Raw genomic sequence first — 16,104 nt, forward strand, 5'->3', positions numbered from 1 at the left:
ATATGGAAGAATTATTATAGAGAAAGTAAGAGAGATATCAGAAGTCATAGTGAGTGATGAACAAGGTGGGTTTAGGAGTGGCAGAGGATGAGTGGATCAAATATTTGCAGTGAGACAGATAGCAGAGGAGGCTTGTGAAAAGGAACTTAAGGTGTTTATGGCATTCATGGATCTGGTAAAAGCATACGACGAAGTGGACAGAGATGGATTGTGGAAAGTTCTGCGCATGTACAGTGTAGATGGTAAGCTGCTAGGTGCCCTCAAGAGTTTTTATGATGGTAGTGAAGCATGTGTATGGGTAATGGGCATCAAAGCGAATGGTTCACGATCAGTGTCGGCATGCGACAAGGTTGTGTGACGTCCCCATGGTTGTTCAATATATATATGGATGGGGTGATTGGAGAAGTAAAAACACGAGTAATGGAGAGGGGGATGGCATTGGTAATGAATGGTGATGGATGGTATATCTCAATTTTGTTGTATGCTGATGATGCAGTAGTTTTTGGAATTACCAGACAAGAACTTAATAGGCTAGTACAGAGTTTTGCTGATGTTCGTGAGTGTCGTGCCTTGAGAGTAAATGTAGAAAAGAGTAAAGTGATGGTTATTGAGAGAGAAGGTGACTCCCAGTGCGATGTTACAGTGAATGGAGAGAGACTGGAATTGGTGACAGAGTAGTAGTAGTAGTTGTTCCCTAGGCAGTCTGGCCGAACGGCCCCGAGTCCCTTAGGAAGGCCATGGCCGAGACCAGGCTTTCCCACAGAGCTCTCAAAGAGTGTATGTTGTGTTGTTGGCATAGGTGATTGTGTGCAATGCAGTCTTCCATAATGTGTGTAAGAGTATGGGGTGCTGTGTTGCATCCCGGACAGGCATCAGTGACGGAGTCATCCAGCCTGTTCTGGTAGCTTAAGAGGGCTGGATGGTGCCCACATCTCAGCCTGGCCAGGTGGACCCTGTCCTCACGAGGGAGATAGGATTCAGAAGGGTGGATGTCAGGAGGCCGTGCATGCAGCTGTGTGTGTCTTTAAGTGACTGAATGGAGCGGCGAGTGATCTGAGTGTGGATATGCTTCTGGAAGCTGGTCTGAGGTGGGCGAGGGGGGAGAGATGACAGTATTTGTGTATGGTATCGTGTGCTGGGTGTTGTTTTGATGTTCCATGGTGTGGGTGGATATGCTGCCATATAATATAGTGGATGTTGTGGGTTTGTGGAGGCTGCAGCAAGAAACTGGGTGCCTCTCATGTCTAGGTGATCCTTGACTTTGAGGACTTTGGTTTCTTGATGTAGGTGGTCTGTGAGTGTAGTAGCTGTGCAGCCTGTGATTATTTTTAGGGCCTTGTTCTGTATGGTTTGTAGAGTGTTGTAGTGTGTTTTGGTCAGGTTAGAAGCCCAGTCAGGGCTTACATAATTCATTACTGAACGTATGTATTGTTTGTATACTGTGGTGGTGGTTTCTTTGTTGTGTCCGAATGTTGTATGGGCAAGTGACCTCAGAGCATTGAGTCTTGGTGTTATTTTATTTTTAATGTTTGTGATGTGTTGTTTAAATGACATTGATGTATTGTATGTTACACCAAGGATTTTGGGTGTGTGTATGTGTGGTAGGGGAGTGTTGTTTATGGTGAGGTGTGGGATGTGACTGTGTTCTGCTGTCCAGTTTGTGAGAAGGGTCACTGTAGATTTGGCTGGGGCTATTTTGAGCCTGTTTGTGGTGAACCATTTTTGTAGTTTGTTCAGGTAAGGTTGAATGATGTGTGCAGCTGTGTTTGCATTTTGGTGCATACATGTACAGTAAGTGTTATATCATCTGCATAGGAAGCGATGTGTATCTGTGGTGTGTGGGGTGTGGGTATGTCGTGCATATATAGGTTAAAGAGTGTAGGGGACAAAACTTATCTTTGGGGGACGCCGTTTGTGAAGTTTCTGATGTTAGAAGACTGACCGGCAAATGTTACGTGTGCACATCTTCCTGCTAAGTAGTTTGCCAGCCATCTTTTTGTGTTATTGTGCATGTTTGTGTTGAATATTTTGTTTGTGAGGTTGTGGCGGGGGATGGCATCAAAAGCTTTGCTAATATCTAGTGTGATTAGGAGTCTTCTGTGTGGTGGCCTAGGTGAATTCATGCCATCGAAAACTCTCTGTGTAAGGTCTGTAAGAAGGGTGTTTGTGGAGTGTAGTGGCCTAAAGCCATGTTGTGACTGGGCTAGGGGAATGTGAGGTGTGACTAATTGTAGTACCAGACGTTCAGTGACTTTAGAGGGGGTGCAGAGGAGTATGATGGGGCGGTGTGAGGAGGGTAACATGGGGTCTTTGTTGGAATTAGGGATAGTGATGATAATGCCATGCTTCCAGATGTTGGGTATTATGTTGTGTGAGTAGCTGTAGTTTGATATGTTGGTGAGTGCTTGTATGCCTTGTGGTCCAAGGTGTTTAAGGTGAATGTTGCTTATGTTGTCTGGTCCACAGGTAGATGAGTGCTTGAGGTTGTTGATGATGTGCTTCGTCTGGTTGTAAGTGAAAGGTGCGTAGTCTGGGTCTGTGGGGAACTGTCTCTTACGTCAGATGATACGTCGAACTTCGGGATAGGGGTTTAGATGGCTGACCTGTGAAAAGTGATTGATGAAAGTGTTTGCTTGTTCTTTGTTTGAGGGTATGGTGTCTGTTGTTGTGATGGTAGCATGTGATTGTGTGGTGTTGCTGTTGGAAAGTGTGATGCTGTATAGCATTTTGTAGAGTTTGCTGATGTTTGTTTTGTGGTCAAGTGTTTGGAGGTAATTTTTCCAGTTTAGTGTTTGCTGTTCTGGTATTTTATTGTTTTTTTGAGTGTTGAGTTCTTGTATATGTTGTACGGTGTCTTGTGTATGGGCTGTTGGGGAGCATCGCAGTGTGTCCCGTTGTCTGATGAGGCCTTGAATTTCTGGTGTGAAGTTGGGGTTGTGTGTCTTTCTGTTGCCTCTAGGGATGTGTCTTTTGTCTGCGTTTTGTATAATTATATTGAAAGTGTGCACAGTGGTGTTGATGTTTGTGATGGGTGTACTGTTTAGTGTTTCGAAATGTTGTTCTGTTTCAGTTACAAAGGCTTCCCAGTTGGCTTTCTTATAATTAGTGTATGTGTGTTTGTGGCCAGCTGGGGTGATTCTGGTTTTGGTAGTGATGATGATTGGGAGGTGATCAGAACCTAGGGTTTTGACCACTCTCCATGATGTAGTGGGGGCGAAGTTTGGGGAGCAGAAGGTGATGTCTGGAGATGATGGGAGGAAGAGGGCATGGTGTGGGATATGGGTATGTTGGTCTAGATTGTTCAATATGAAAAGATGATCTGTCTGGGATTGTAGTACCAGCCCTCTGTCTGTGTCAAGGTTGTTGACATGGTGAGAAAGTTCAAATACCTGGGTACAGTGACAGAAAAGAGAGGAAAATGTGCAAAGGAAGTGGAAAGTAGAGTGACACAAGGAAGGAAAGTAGCTGGTGCAATGAAGGCCTTGATAAGAAACAGAGGCTTGAGTGTTGCAGCTGCACAAGGCTTACCTGAGGGAGAGTTAGTACCAACTCTAACATATGGATGCGAGACTATGGTGTGGCATAAAAACGAAATGTCAAGAGTAAGAGCAGTGGAGATGGGACTTCAGAGGAATATATGTGGAGTACAGAGGGTGGATAGGATACGAAATAATGTGATTCGTGAAAGATGTAGAATGAGGAAGTGTGTGGACATCAGATTCGAAGAGATTGTACTGAGATAGTATGATCATGTGGACAGAATGGATAACAATAGAATGGTGAAAAAGGTATATCTCAGCGAATTTGAAGGTGGGAGGAGGCGAGGTAGGCCAAGGAAAAGGTGGAGAGATATGGTGGATGAGTGTGTGAGGAAGAGAGGTTTGGAAGTCAGTGAGGCTAGGGAACTGACAAGAGATCGAGCTAGCTGGATGAATGTTGTGAGGAGAAGTGCATGATCAGGGATTTGGCACCCCTTTTTAATGCAGCAGTGTCCGGATTGACTCTATTGAGTACATTTATGTGAAGCTACGGAACATGATGAATGTTTTTGGCATATCCGATAGAGCCAGGATGCCGGGGGCTTGAATGATGATTGAATGGAAGTGTGGCCCATTGGATTGGGCAAACTGGGGCTGTCTGGACATTTCCACTCCGCACCCTGCCCTAGGGTGGGAAAGGAGGTCCAGATGATGATGGTGACAAAGGGAAAGCTGTGTACAGGTGACTCTACACTGAGTGACAAACCAAGTGGTTTCCTGTACGCCAAGAAATCCTTTACCGCACTGGGTAGTAACCATATAATCAGATTATGGCGCCTGGTTGTTTAGTGAGTAATTAAGGCACTTCCAGTCGGATTGAGCTAGTGCAGATTTATATCAAAGGGGTGGTTGGCGTTTATTGCTCATATAAGGCCACTCACAGATGAGTGAGGCTGGTCACTCTCATTTTAAACATCAGGACCAACTTGCATAGCCCCGGGATCCTATGCTCCTCATTGGGCAACACTGGATTAGATAATGAATGAATGAATGGCAAAGGAAAAGAGGAAAAAGAAGTGTGTGGTAATCATGGGGCATTTGTCTTCTTAGTTTAGTAGTAGAAGTATATGGTTGGATACTTATTGACAGTGTTAAGGAAATAACAGAGGAATTAGTTGGAGTAGAACAGGGAGGTTTTAGTAAGGGAAGAGGTTGCATAGATCAGATATTCATTCTTAGGTCTTTAGTGAAAAAGTTTCTAGAGAAGGGAAAGAAGTTGTATGTGCCTTCATGGATTTGGAGAAAGCATATGACAGGGTTGATAGACAAGGAATGTGGAAAATTTTAAGAATATATGGAGTAGATGAGAAGTTGTTGAATGCCGTTATGAGTATGTATGAGGGTGCCAAAGCTGCAGTGCGTGTGCGTAATGAACTGAGTGAATTTTTCTGTTTGAATGTTGGATTGAAACAGGTATGTGCCATGTCTCCATAGTTGTTTAGTCTGTATATGGATGGGGTTATAAAAGAGATGCAAGGTAGGGCAGTGGATGTTGGAGTGGTCCTAATGAGAGAGGGCAACGTTTAGAAACTCCCTGTACTGGTTTTTGCAGATGATACTGTATTGTTATGTGAAGACGAAGGTCAACTGCAAGGCCTGGTGAATGAGTTTGGAAGAGTCTGTAAGAAACGAGATCTAGAGGTGAATGCTGGAACGAGTAAAGTTATGGTCTTCGAGAGATATGAAGTCATTGGATGTTCAGTGAGGTTGGATGATGAGCAAATGGAAAATGTGAACACTTTTAAGTTCTCGGGTAGTGTGATGAGTAATGATGGAAGTTTGGAGGGTGAAGTGCTTGAAAGGGTACAACAAGGAAGGAAGGTTGGTGGTTCTTTGAGGCAGTTATAAGAAACAGGGAAGTGAGCATGGGAGTAAGAAAGTCACTGCATGACAGTATTGTGGTACCAGCTCTAACTTATGGAATTGAAGTTTGGATCTTGTTGGAAGGACACAAGCCAAGAGTGAGAGCAGTGGAAATGAGTTATTTGGGTGGAGCATATGGAGTTACATGGGGAGACATACTGACAAACGAGGAAGAGAAGGAGCATTGTGGTGTGGATGTGGATGTGACAGAAAGCATTAGGAGAAATACATTGAGGTGGTTTGGCCATGTGGAGGGGATGGAAAGTGAGAGACTAATAAGGAGTGTATGCAGGTGATGTGGAGGAAGGGAGGGGGAGGCCAAGGATGAAGTGGAGGGATGGATTGGAGAGGTATACAGTATGAGAGAGGGGGGTGTGAGCTGGGAGCAGGGCAGTGAAATAGCAAGGGACAGGGCGACATGGAGGCTATTTGTTTGTGGCCACTCCTTACAGGATTAAGGCATCAGGCAATAAATTGATAGACAGTACATCTGTTTCATAAAAAATGTAAATTTTGTTTGTGGGTAGCATTTGTTTTGTGTGTTCCGTAAAAACTGAATGATGGTTGTTGCAGACAAATGGAGTGTGCACCATACCATCGACCCATCACAAACCAGGGTTACTCCAGCGATGGAGACTCAGAAGAAGAATGAGTGAGGAGCTTACCACAAGGACTCTCACACAGGTAACCAAGTTCTCATTTACCAACATCAAACATATTTTCAGTGGCAGCAGTTATTTTGAGTACAAGTGACCCTCCCCTGTATCTCACTAAGCAGACTGCTACAGGTTATCAGGTAGGATAAAAAATGACTATAGTTTACTTGTATCTGTTAATTACAAGATGAACATGAGACAGCAGAAAGGATAAAGTGTATTTTGTAATGAATATCCTATGAAAACTGCATATGTATAGGTATACTGTAGTCAGGATGAGTTTCTTTTATTTAGTAAATATTTTATTGCTAGTTATTCTAACAGTATAATAAGTTCTACTGTCTCTGTGAAGCTGATATTTCTAATCTTTTGTTGGGATGTAATATCTATGGTAAAACACTTTTGTTGATATTGATGCCATTGGTGTGCTTTGTGACCTGGAGGCTCCGGGCTGGTGTGAGAGCTTGGTTCCATTACTTAGAAAGGCATTACTTACAGCCAATCCCACATTGAAACTCTCACAGTACTGTATCACCCTTGAAGATTCTGAATGAAACTAAAAAGTGCTTAAAGCAATTTTATAACTGCCTTGCTGCTGCATTGTAAGGAGTGCCAAAGACTTACCCATGTATGAAAAATGAATGCTGAAAAAGTGTATGATACTGTACATGTAATTAACCTTTGCCTTGAAATGAATACTAATGCTACAGAGTATTATCATGTATTTGATTAAATGAAAATGCTACTTACATGGAACTGATTTTGGTTGCTAGTACAGCAGATGCTCAACATATGGGGACTCAGCGGATAAAAGGGTATGTGGCATCTTTTATTATTATTTTCTTGTTATATATTCTCTTTATCAATTTCATTATTGTTAGTGCAGTTTTGTCATGTGAGAATGACCATAGTAATCTTGAAATACATGAAGGAATAGCTCAAAAAGTTATCAGTGTATAGGTACACTTCACTTGTTAAGGTATAATTAAATACTTTATATTTAGGGCTGGTGGCAGTACTGTCAAAGCAAAGGGAGTGTGGCCATGTGCGGTTTGCCACAAGAGTGTGGGAAATAACTTCATCCTGTGCATTGTTTGCAATAAGTGGGTGTATAAGAAATGTAGTGGTATTAGAGGTAGGTTATTAGATAATGCAGATTTTGTGCATGTGTGGTGTGATAGGGAGAGCATGTCAGGTGTGAAAGGAGTGATCTTCCTGGTGAGTCACATGAGTGTGTAAAGGAGTTTTGTTATTTAGGGGGACATGTTATGTGCTGGAGGTGGGGCTAGGGTGAGTGGTTAGAGGAAGTTCAGGGAGTTGTTGCCTCTCCTGACATTGAGAGGGCTCTCCCTCTTTGCTGAGGGATCCTTGTACAGTATGTGGCATGTGTTAAGAGTGCAATGCTGTATGGTGGTAAAACCTGGGAAGTAAAGGAAGAGGATATTTGTAAGCTCAGACGTACAGAAACAACAGTGATTAGATGGATGTGTAGTGCGTCCTTGAATGTGAGGCCTGGAGGGAGCTAGGATTTTGATTGAAGAGTTTAGAGGAAGGATGGGACTGGAGTTTGATATTGTGATAAGGAGATGGTAGACTGAGATGGTTTGGGTCTGTTGAGAAGATAGAGGATGACAACTGGGTGCAGAAAGTGAGAAGTGTGAATGATAGAGGTTGGGTTGCGAGAGAGCGGACTGGAAAAGACCTGGGACTTGGTCATAGAGTGTGACCTCTGGAGTAAGGGACTAAACAGGGAGGCTGCCAGAAATCAAGGACTGTGGAGAGCTGCCATGAGGTGACCATAGCCAATGCATGCAAGCAGGTTGGAGCCTTTATAAATGATATGCTATGATATTGTATGTAAAGAGTTAGCCAAATGCAGAGGTGATTGCATCTCCCTGGAACTCTGTGATCCTTTTTCATATGAACATTCTCAGCCTGCAAAGTATTGGAATATACTGAATGGTCCTGTTTTAATATAAACAGTGTTTCCTGCAAACTCCAGAGTGTGTACATGTATTAATACTGTATTATATCATTCAGTAAAAAAGAAATCATTTTTGTTATATTATGTCTGCTACCAGTGATTTCATTAATATTATAGGACATCTCAGGGTTAAAGGGATAGACACATGCCCATTTCCTCCTTCAGATTTTGTTGAAGCTGCCACCAAATGGTTTCTTTCACTGTATGAGTTACCCATTTGGCTGAAGGTGTTAAATAATGGAAGTGGAAATAGTGTATATTGCAAATTTGTACAATATACTGCATGTCAGATATGGTGTTGGCACTGCCAGTTATCACTACTTTTGCTTACTGAATATACCTACATCCATAGTATTTATTTGAGTGTAATGAGGCGCTCACCATCCACCCACTCGATGTAGTGCTGCTTTGGGTGTCTGCCCTTTCCTCTCTTCCTTCCTTCCTCTTCTGTCTTTCTTTCCTTCATTCATTCCACATCCTTCTGCCTACAGGTGACTTAACACTCCCTCTTCTGTCTTTTTTTCCTTCATTCTTTCCTCTTCCTTTTGCCTGTGGGTGACAACAATGAGTGACAAGCCAAATGGTTTTCCTGTACACCAGGAAACAGTTTACTACACTGGGTGGTAACCATATAACCAAATTATGGTACCTGGTGGTTTAGTGAGTAATTAAGGCACTCCAGTTGGATTGAGCTGGTGCAGGTTTATATCCAAGGGGTGGTTGGGGTTTATTGCTCATGTAATGCCACTCAGGGATGAGTGAGGCTGGTCACTCTCTTCTTAAATGCCAGGACCAACTTGCCTAGCCCTTGGCTCCTACGCATCTTATGGGACAACATAGAATTGGATGATGGATGGATGGTAATGAAAATTAAGAATTCTCTATTTTTTACTCAAAGAAGATATGATCAGAGAAGGTTCTTTATCATTGATCAGAGAAGGTTCTTTATCATTGCTTAGCCAAGCTTATAATTATTTGGGAGACAGATGAGACAAACTTTTGTGTTGAAATGATTAGGAACCATGTTTGTGAGAATGCTAACTGCATTGTCACTGTATGTTGAGATTCTTCTGTACTAATAGACAAAAAGGTGAATTGTGGAGGAAATTTTAGAAACTTAAATAAGTATTTAGAGCATGTAGTGGCTCACAGAACTTGAAAGAAAGTGCTTTTTAGTAAGATAGATATCAAAAAAGAAAATAATGTGTTATAACTTGCAAACAGTTTTTTACAAAAGACTGAAAGGAAGTATGTCAGGGTAAGGAGTAAGCTTAGTAGTCTAGTGTGAATCTTAATAGGCTGTATAGAGAGGTAGTTAATATGAAAAAGCTTACAGTTCACTCTATACTGCACTGTCCTCTCTTGCATTTGTGTATGATTGGCTGTTAAGTTACTGTATAATAAAAGTATATTGTTTAACTTCAAAGAATGAACTAATGGTAGTTTAATTGGTAATAACTGTATAATGTTATCAAACACAAAAACACTCATAGATCTCCAGATTTGTATAGAGGTGAGACTCATATAATCCTTATGGTAAACTCAGGGTTGGTTAATGGTTCATTATCCATCAGCCAAGGAGGTTCCCTATCACCTTTTCCTAACCAGTGTATTATTGGCAATAGGTGGTTAATACCCATCTCAGCATTATTTATCAATATTGGAATTATGTAAATAACACAGAAGATAGTACAGGTATACCAGCAACATTAAATTGCATAGGAAGAGGTGTTAGGAATCCTCCTTAACTGATGAGAATAAGACCCAGTGTCTTGTCAAGATTGTAGACTAGCTAATCTCATCCTCAAAAGGTTGTACAGGTGTGTGTTCCATCAGCCAAAACCATGCTAGAATTTGTTAAAGCTATACATGGCAGCTTAGTCAGCTCTAATATTTCCTGCATATGCTGCTAGATAAAAACTTTGTATATGAACTGAAGTATGTTTTACTCTGTCAGATGTGATCTCATTGAATAGTTGCAAGTTTATCTGCAGTGGCAATATTAAATTGTACAAGTAAAATTGTGATAAAATAATTGAAACAACAAATTGTCTAAGAGCATTTTAAATTGAATAGAAGGACAGAGGGCAGTTCTTTGAGGATTTAAGCTTTTAGTTGTTTATGTTTCAGTCATCTATAATATACCTTGAAATATTTTGGTATAACTATTAATTTGGTTGTGAATATTTAGCAGTATTTACTAAATATTGTCATCTTTTTCATGAGATACTGTTGAAAGGTTGGTATTATGCATTTACTCTCATTTTTTAGCACAAAGAGATTATTGAATCATTCTATAAATAAGATATAGTGGCTTTAGTTTAATGAAATTACAAACCTTGCTATTGGTTGAAACTGTGGAACTCATTAAAATTTTACTTCTAGAATCATCTTTATGTTGCTTCTTCCGTCCAGTGTGATTATGGGTTTCCAGAACTTTCAAACTCATGTTCTTTTCTGATAAGCAATTTCCTTTATTTACATTGGTGTTAATGTGATTATCTAGTGTGTATATATGTATGTATAGTTCAGGATGATAATTTAACACTTTTTCTTTAATACAGGTATTTACCAGATTCTGAATGTTTCTCATATTTATTTAACTGTAATGGTTCTGAGGAAGCAAAATCAGAAATACAATTAAAATAAGTTCTTCATAGAATTAAATATAAACTTTTGTGTTGTTTACACACCAAATATTGGTACTGGTATATCTTTTCAGTTATCAGCATTCATTTTACATCCACTGACATTATGGACTCTGTATATCATACTTTATGTCTGTCTATGCTTGACAACTTTACACAATGCATTGGAAGCTTAGATGAACCTGAAGAGAAATATCGAAGAATAATCCATTTGAATCTATTTATCTGTCTGTCTGACTATTGCCAGATGCTTTAATCCCAAAAGGGGTGGCCACAAACAAATCGCCTACATGTCGCTCAGTCCCCAGCCATTTCACTGCCCTGCTCCCAGCTCACACACCCCCTCTCTCATATACCTCTCCACTCCATCCCTTCATCTCATCCTTGGCCTCCTCCTCCCTCTCCCCCCCTCAGCCTCACTCACATACATTCTCCTCATCAGTCTCTCACTCCCCATGCACTCCACATGGCCAAACCACCTTAATGTGTTTCTCCTAATGCTTCCTATCACATCCACCTCCACACCACAATGCTCCTTCACTTTCTCATTTGTCAGTCTGTTTCTCCGTGTGACTCCGCATGATCCTCTTAAATAACTCATTTCCACTGTTCTCACTCTTGACTTCTGTCCCTCCAACAAGGTCCAAGCTTCACTTCCATGCTCACTTCCCTGTTTATCACTGCTTTCAAGGAACCAACAACATTTCTTCCCTGCTGCACCCTTTCAAGTACTTCACCCTCTAAACATCCTTGAATCTAATAATTAAAACTACATTTTAAACACTAAATGGGCAAGTTGTACAGAATCAGTATAAAACTGAGTTATATAGACAATAAATATTCATATCAGATGGAGACCCTAGTGTGTGTCCAGGAAATATATCACACTCCTAGACAGTTTCAAGCTTACTAGATTACTGCAATCCTAGTTTCCAGCATTTTAGCTTAAAATGCTGGGCTAACATCACGCCAATTGGATATCAAGTTTAAGTGCAGCTTTACTCAGCTTGATTTATAATTATCTATTCCTAAGCATATAAGAAAACAGACGCTTTTAGTGTTATGAATTATTATTAACTTCGGTTAACTGCACAAGGTTCAGTACTTATGATGTGGTTTATGCTATGGTAATTGGAGCAGTCTTCTGATTACTGACAGATTTTGTCTTCATTCCATGACATCTTCTATAATGGTAGTGGTAGCTTTTGAAAAGGTATATAAGAAATTGTTCAGTATATATATGGATGGGGTGAAGTGAGAAGTAAAAACATGAGGAATGGAAAGAGGGATGGCATTGGTAATGAATGGTGATGGATGGAATATCTCAAATTTGTTGTATGCTGATGATGCAGTGCTACTTGCAAGTACTGGACAAGAGCTTGGTAGACTAGTGCATAGTTTTGCTGATGTCTGTGAGTGTTGTGCCTTGAGAGTAAATGTAGAAAAGAATAAAGTAATGGTAATAGAGAGAGAAGGTGACACCTAGTGTGATGTTACAGTGAATGGAGAGAGACTGGAAATGGTGAGAGAGTTCAAATACGTGGGTACAGTGATAGAAAAGAGGAAAATGTGCAAAAGAAGTGGCAAGTAGAGTGACACAGGAAGGAAAGTAGCTGGTGCTTTGAAGGCTTTGATAAGAAACAGAGGCTTGAGTGTTGCAGCTGTGTGAGGCTTACATGAAGGAGTGTTAGTGCCATCTTTAACATATGGATGTGAGACTGATGTGGCATGAAAATGAAAAGTCAAGAGTGAGAGCAGTGGAGATGGGACTGCTGAGGAATGTATGTGTTGTGATGAGGAGAGGTAGATTGAGGTGGTTTGGACATGTGGAGAGGATGGTGGATGATAATTGGGTGAGGAAGGTGAGAAGTGTTAATATTGGGGGTGGGGTTATGAGGGGTAGACCGAGAAAGACATGGGACGAGGTCATTAAGTGTGACCTTAGGGTTAAGGGACTGAACAGGGAGGCTGCAATGGATCGTGCAGCGTGGAGAGCCGCCATTAGGTGACCAAGGCCGACACATGCAAGCATGTTGGAGCCTTTAAAAACGAAACGAAAACGAAAACGAAACGAGAGTGTGGATGGGATACAAAATAATTTGATTCATGAAAGATGCAGAGTGAGAAAGTCTGTGGACACCAGAATCAAAGAGAATGTATTGAGATGGTATGGTCATGTAGAGAGAATGGATAACAATAGAGTGGTGAAAAAGGTATATCTTAGTGAATTTGAAGCAGGGAGGAGGCGAGGTTGGCCAAGGAGAAGATGGAGGGATATGGTTGTGATGATGAGTATGGAAGTCGGTGAGGCTAGGGGACTGACAAGATCGAGCAGGCTGGATGAATGTTGTGAGAAGAAATGCATGATCAGGGATTTGGCACCCTTTTTTAATGTGACAGCATCTGGATTGACTCTATTGGATACATTTATGTGAAGCTACAGAATGTGGTGAAAGATTTTAGTGTATCAGATAGAGCCAGGATTCCGGGCGCTTGAATGATGAGTGAATGGAAGCGTGGCCCATTGGATTGGGCAAATTTGGGCCGTCTTGACATTGCTACTCCTCACCTTGCCCTAGGGTGGGAAAGGAGGTCTGGATGATGATGGTGATGATGACATAAGAAATTAAATCAGTGGCTTATTAGGCTGTACTTTGTACAGTTAGGGTATTTTTAGACCATTAAACAATATACACTCAATCCTCGTAAATCGTGTGTGTATAAATCATGGATTTGTAAATCACGGCTAAGTGGCTCTCAGTTTGCCGGCACCCTTAAATCGCTGTTAAGTCATGAAAATTGCGGATCTAGGCGCCAAAGTGGGCCTTTTCCGAGGAGAATCGTAAACCGTGGCATTCAATTTGAAAATCGCGACCCAACAACTAATCACCACCCGTCCCTGGTGGCAAGTGTGCATACTAATGCCGCAGAGTTAATGAGAAACATCAGGAACTCATCACCCACTATTTTGCCTGGGTAAGGGCAGAAGCTGAGCCTGAACCACAGCCAGGCCCTTCACACACTGAGGACACGGATGACATAGCATATGTCATCTCTGAGGCAGACATTGAGGGCTTCATGAGGGAGGCAGAGGAGCTGGAAAAGGGAGAACAGCATGAGGGAGCACCCCCACCTCATGCTGAGAGGTTCTAATTTCTTCCCAACACCACCCAACTCCATTCACTTGTAATATTGTCATAGGATTAAGGTGAGATCCCTTAACATTGCTTATTTCTATTAAATACATGCACTGAATATTCCTAAATTTGTATGTTTGTGTTTGATGGTACCTAGATAGGTGTAGGTAGGGTGCTGTGGGGGGTGGTTGGCCAAAGTCCAGACCCAAAATCATTTTTCACGTAAGAGTTATTAATTATAAACCACGGAATTTGTAAATCGCGGCAGTGGTCCAGACCCAAATTGCCGCGATTTACGAGGATTGAGTGTAGTTTACCATACCTGTGACACCAAAGTTTGATTTACTGTTGATTTTTGTGCTGGTCATAATAGAGAACATGGTACAGCATTGCCCTAGACTAGGGTATTCAGAGTTCCTTTTGCACAAAAATGGATTTTGATCATAATCATAACCAACATTTCATCTGTAATTCCCACCTAAAGACAGGGTGAGGTAGGATTATACTGTATGCTGTTTATTAATTTCTGTAGATAAACGGGACATATATCTGACTGTATCAAGACACGTTTTTATGCTCCTGTTCTAGATGCAAGTTAAACATACCATTTCAAACAGCAGTTTGAGCTAAATAAACTCCTTGGGCATGACAGAAAATTTCATTCACTGATTCATGGAATGTCATTTGAATAATATACAGTATTTAACCCTTGAAAGTGCTTGAAGGTGCATCACATGCCTAATCTCAATACAGTATGTTGATTCAGGCTTTGTAGTTACTTAGTGATGTCTGTCTGATGTAGAATTGAATCTGGTTAACCACATGAGATCTATTGAATATTTACAGAAAATATGCACAGCCACTGTCTTTAGCAAACAGTTTGCTTTTTCCAAAATTGTTCAAACACTAATGAGCAGAGAATGCAACTAAATGTGTTGTGACAAGTGTAGCTAATCATACTCCTCTGCATATACCACCTTCGAACCAGTTAACTGAATATCATATCCCTACTGCAGTGCTGAATATGAACAGAGTTCTTGGCAGTTGCAGCATTTTCAGACATATTGTGACCACTACAAGACATAAGCAAAAGGAGAAAGCCATATTAAGTAAACGATAAAAAAAAAAATTACCTTTGGTAACACTCTTGACTACTTTGTCACTAGTAACTCCATCTTGCATGTGGAAGGTGGGTACGTGCGATATAGAAGTTTGAAAGTCAAATTGCAATATTAAACCAGTTGTTATTTTTCTTTAATACTTGGATAAAATTAGTGCAGCTGAATGGAGAAGCTTAGTTGCAAGTGTCATAAGTGAATAGGAGAAACCTAGAAAGCAGGTGTCCTTAACTGTACTTAAAAAGTTCTAATTCTGTATGAAAAAGAAATTGTGTTTCAGGTGTAACAAGTGTAACATTTTCTGATAGTGACATGTGGCTAGTATATGATATTGACCACACATTTGAATGACTGAATGAGAATGGTGAAGTGGATGTGTCACGTTAAATTGACAGGGTAGAACAATGAGGATGTTTGGATATTGAGTGTAATTGAGGTGATGTGCACAAATAGCTTTGCTGTAGGCAGTTTAGAGGTATAAAAAGAATTAGTGAGAGTAAGTGGCAGAAGCACTGTCAAGACTTAAGTGTGGAAGGACAGTGCGAACAGACAGACCAAGAAAATATAGGATGAGGTGTTAAGAATGCATCTCATGCTCTGGGGACTTAGCAGGATGCTGTGAGAGATCATGCAGCTTGGAAAGCGGCCATCAGGTAAACAAGTATGACCCATGCAAAAATGGGACACTGTCTTTGAAAAATATATTTAATGTCAAACAGTTTCATTAAGCAGAGAGAAACGCTTTCAGGTTAAGAATTAATTACTGGAACTATGGAAAACCTGACAGCAATACTCTGCTGATGCTAAATCAGAAGAAAACTTATGAAAGTTTTGATTCTTAACAAAAGGGTATGATTATTAATTTTGTGCAGTATATTGAATGTTGATAGAATTAAAGGTCTGTAACCTTGCCTTTTTAGTCCTCAATTTTAACAGTGTATGGTACAGCCAAATAAGCAGGTATACCTGCAGACCTTTCTCCCACAGTCTTCATACAAACAGTTCCCTAGCATCATCATTGTACAAAAACATACAGTAGACCCTCTGAATATGGGGGTAATGTTAACCTACAGTACTGTGCATGCTGTCCACTCACATGGAGATGCATATTCCATTATAAAAATTTAATGTGTTTCCTAACCCTCCTGCCTGGCCCCAA

General features: G+C 40.8%; 1 protein-coding gene across 1 annotated transcript in view; it reads left to right on the forward strand.

Annotated features, from left to right (window-relative positions):
- Window positions 1-6,743, forward strand: part of trbd (ubiquitin thioesterase trabid) — a 153,605-nt gene extending 146,862 nt beyond the window's left edge. Inside the window, exon 10 of the mRNA XM_080286386.1 lies at window positions 5,976-6,743. Coding sequence (XP_080142512.1) covers window positions 5,976-6,054 — 79 coding nt within the window. The 3' untranslated portion in view covers window positions 6,055-6,743. The remainder of the gene's footprint in view (window positions 1-5,975) is intronic.
- Window positions 6,744-16,104: the final 9,361 nt, after the last annotated feature.

This window comes from Coenobita brevimanus, chromosome 111 (assembly GCF_032717465.1).
Source record: "Coenobita brevimanus isolate Jiangsu-jjx chromosome 111, ASM3271746v2, whole genome shotgun sequence".
In the NCBI taxonomy this organism is placed as follows: Eukaryota; Metazoa; Arthropoda; class Malacostraca; order Decapoda; family Coenobitidae; genus Coenobita; species Coenobita brevimanus.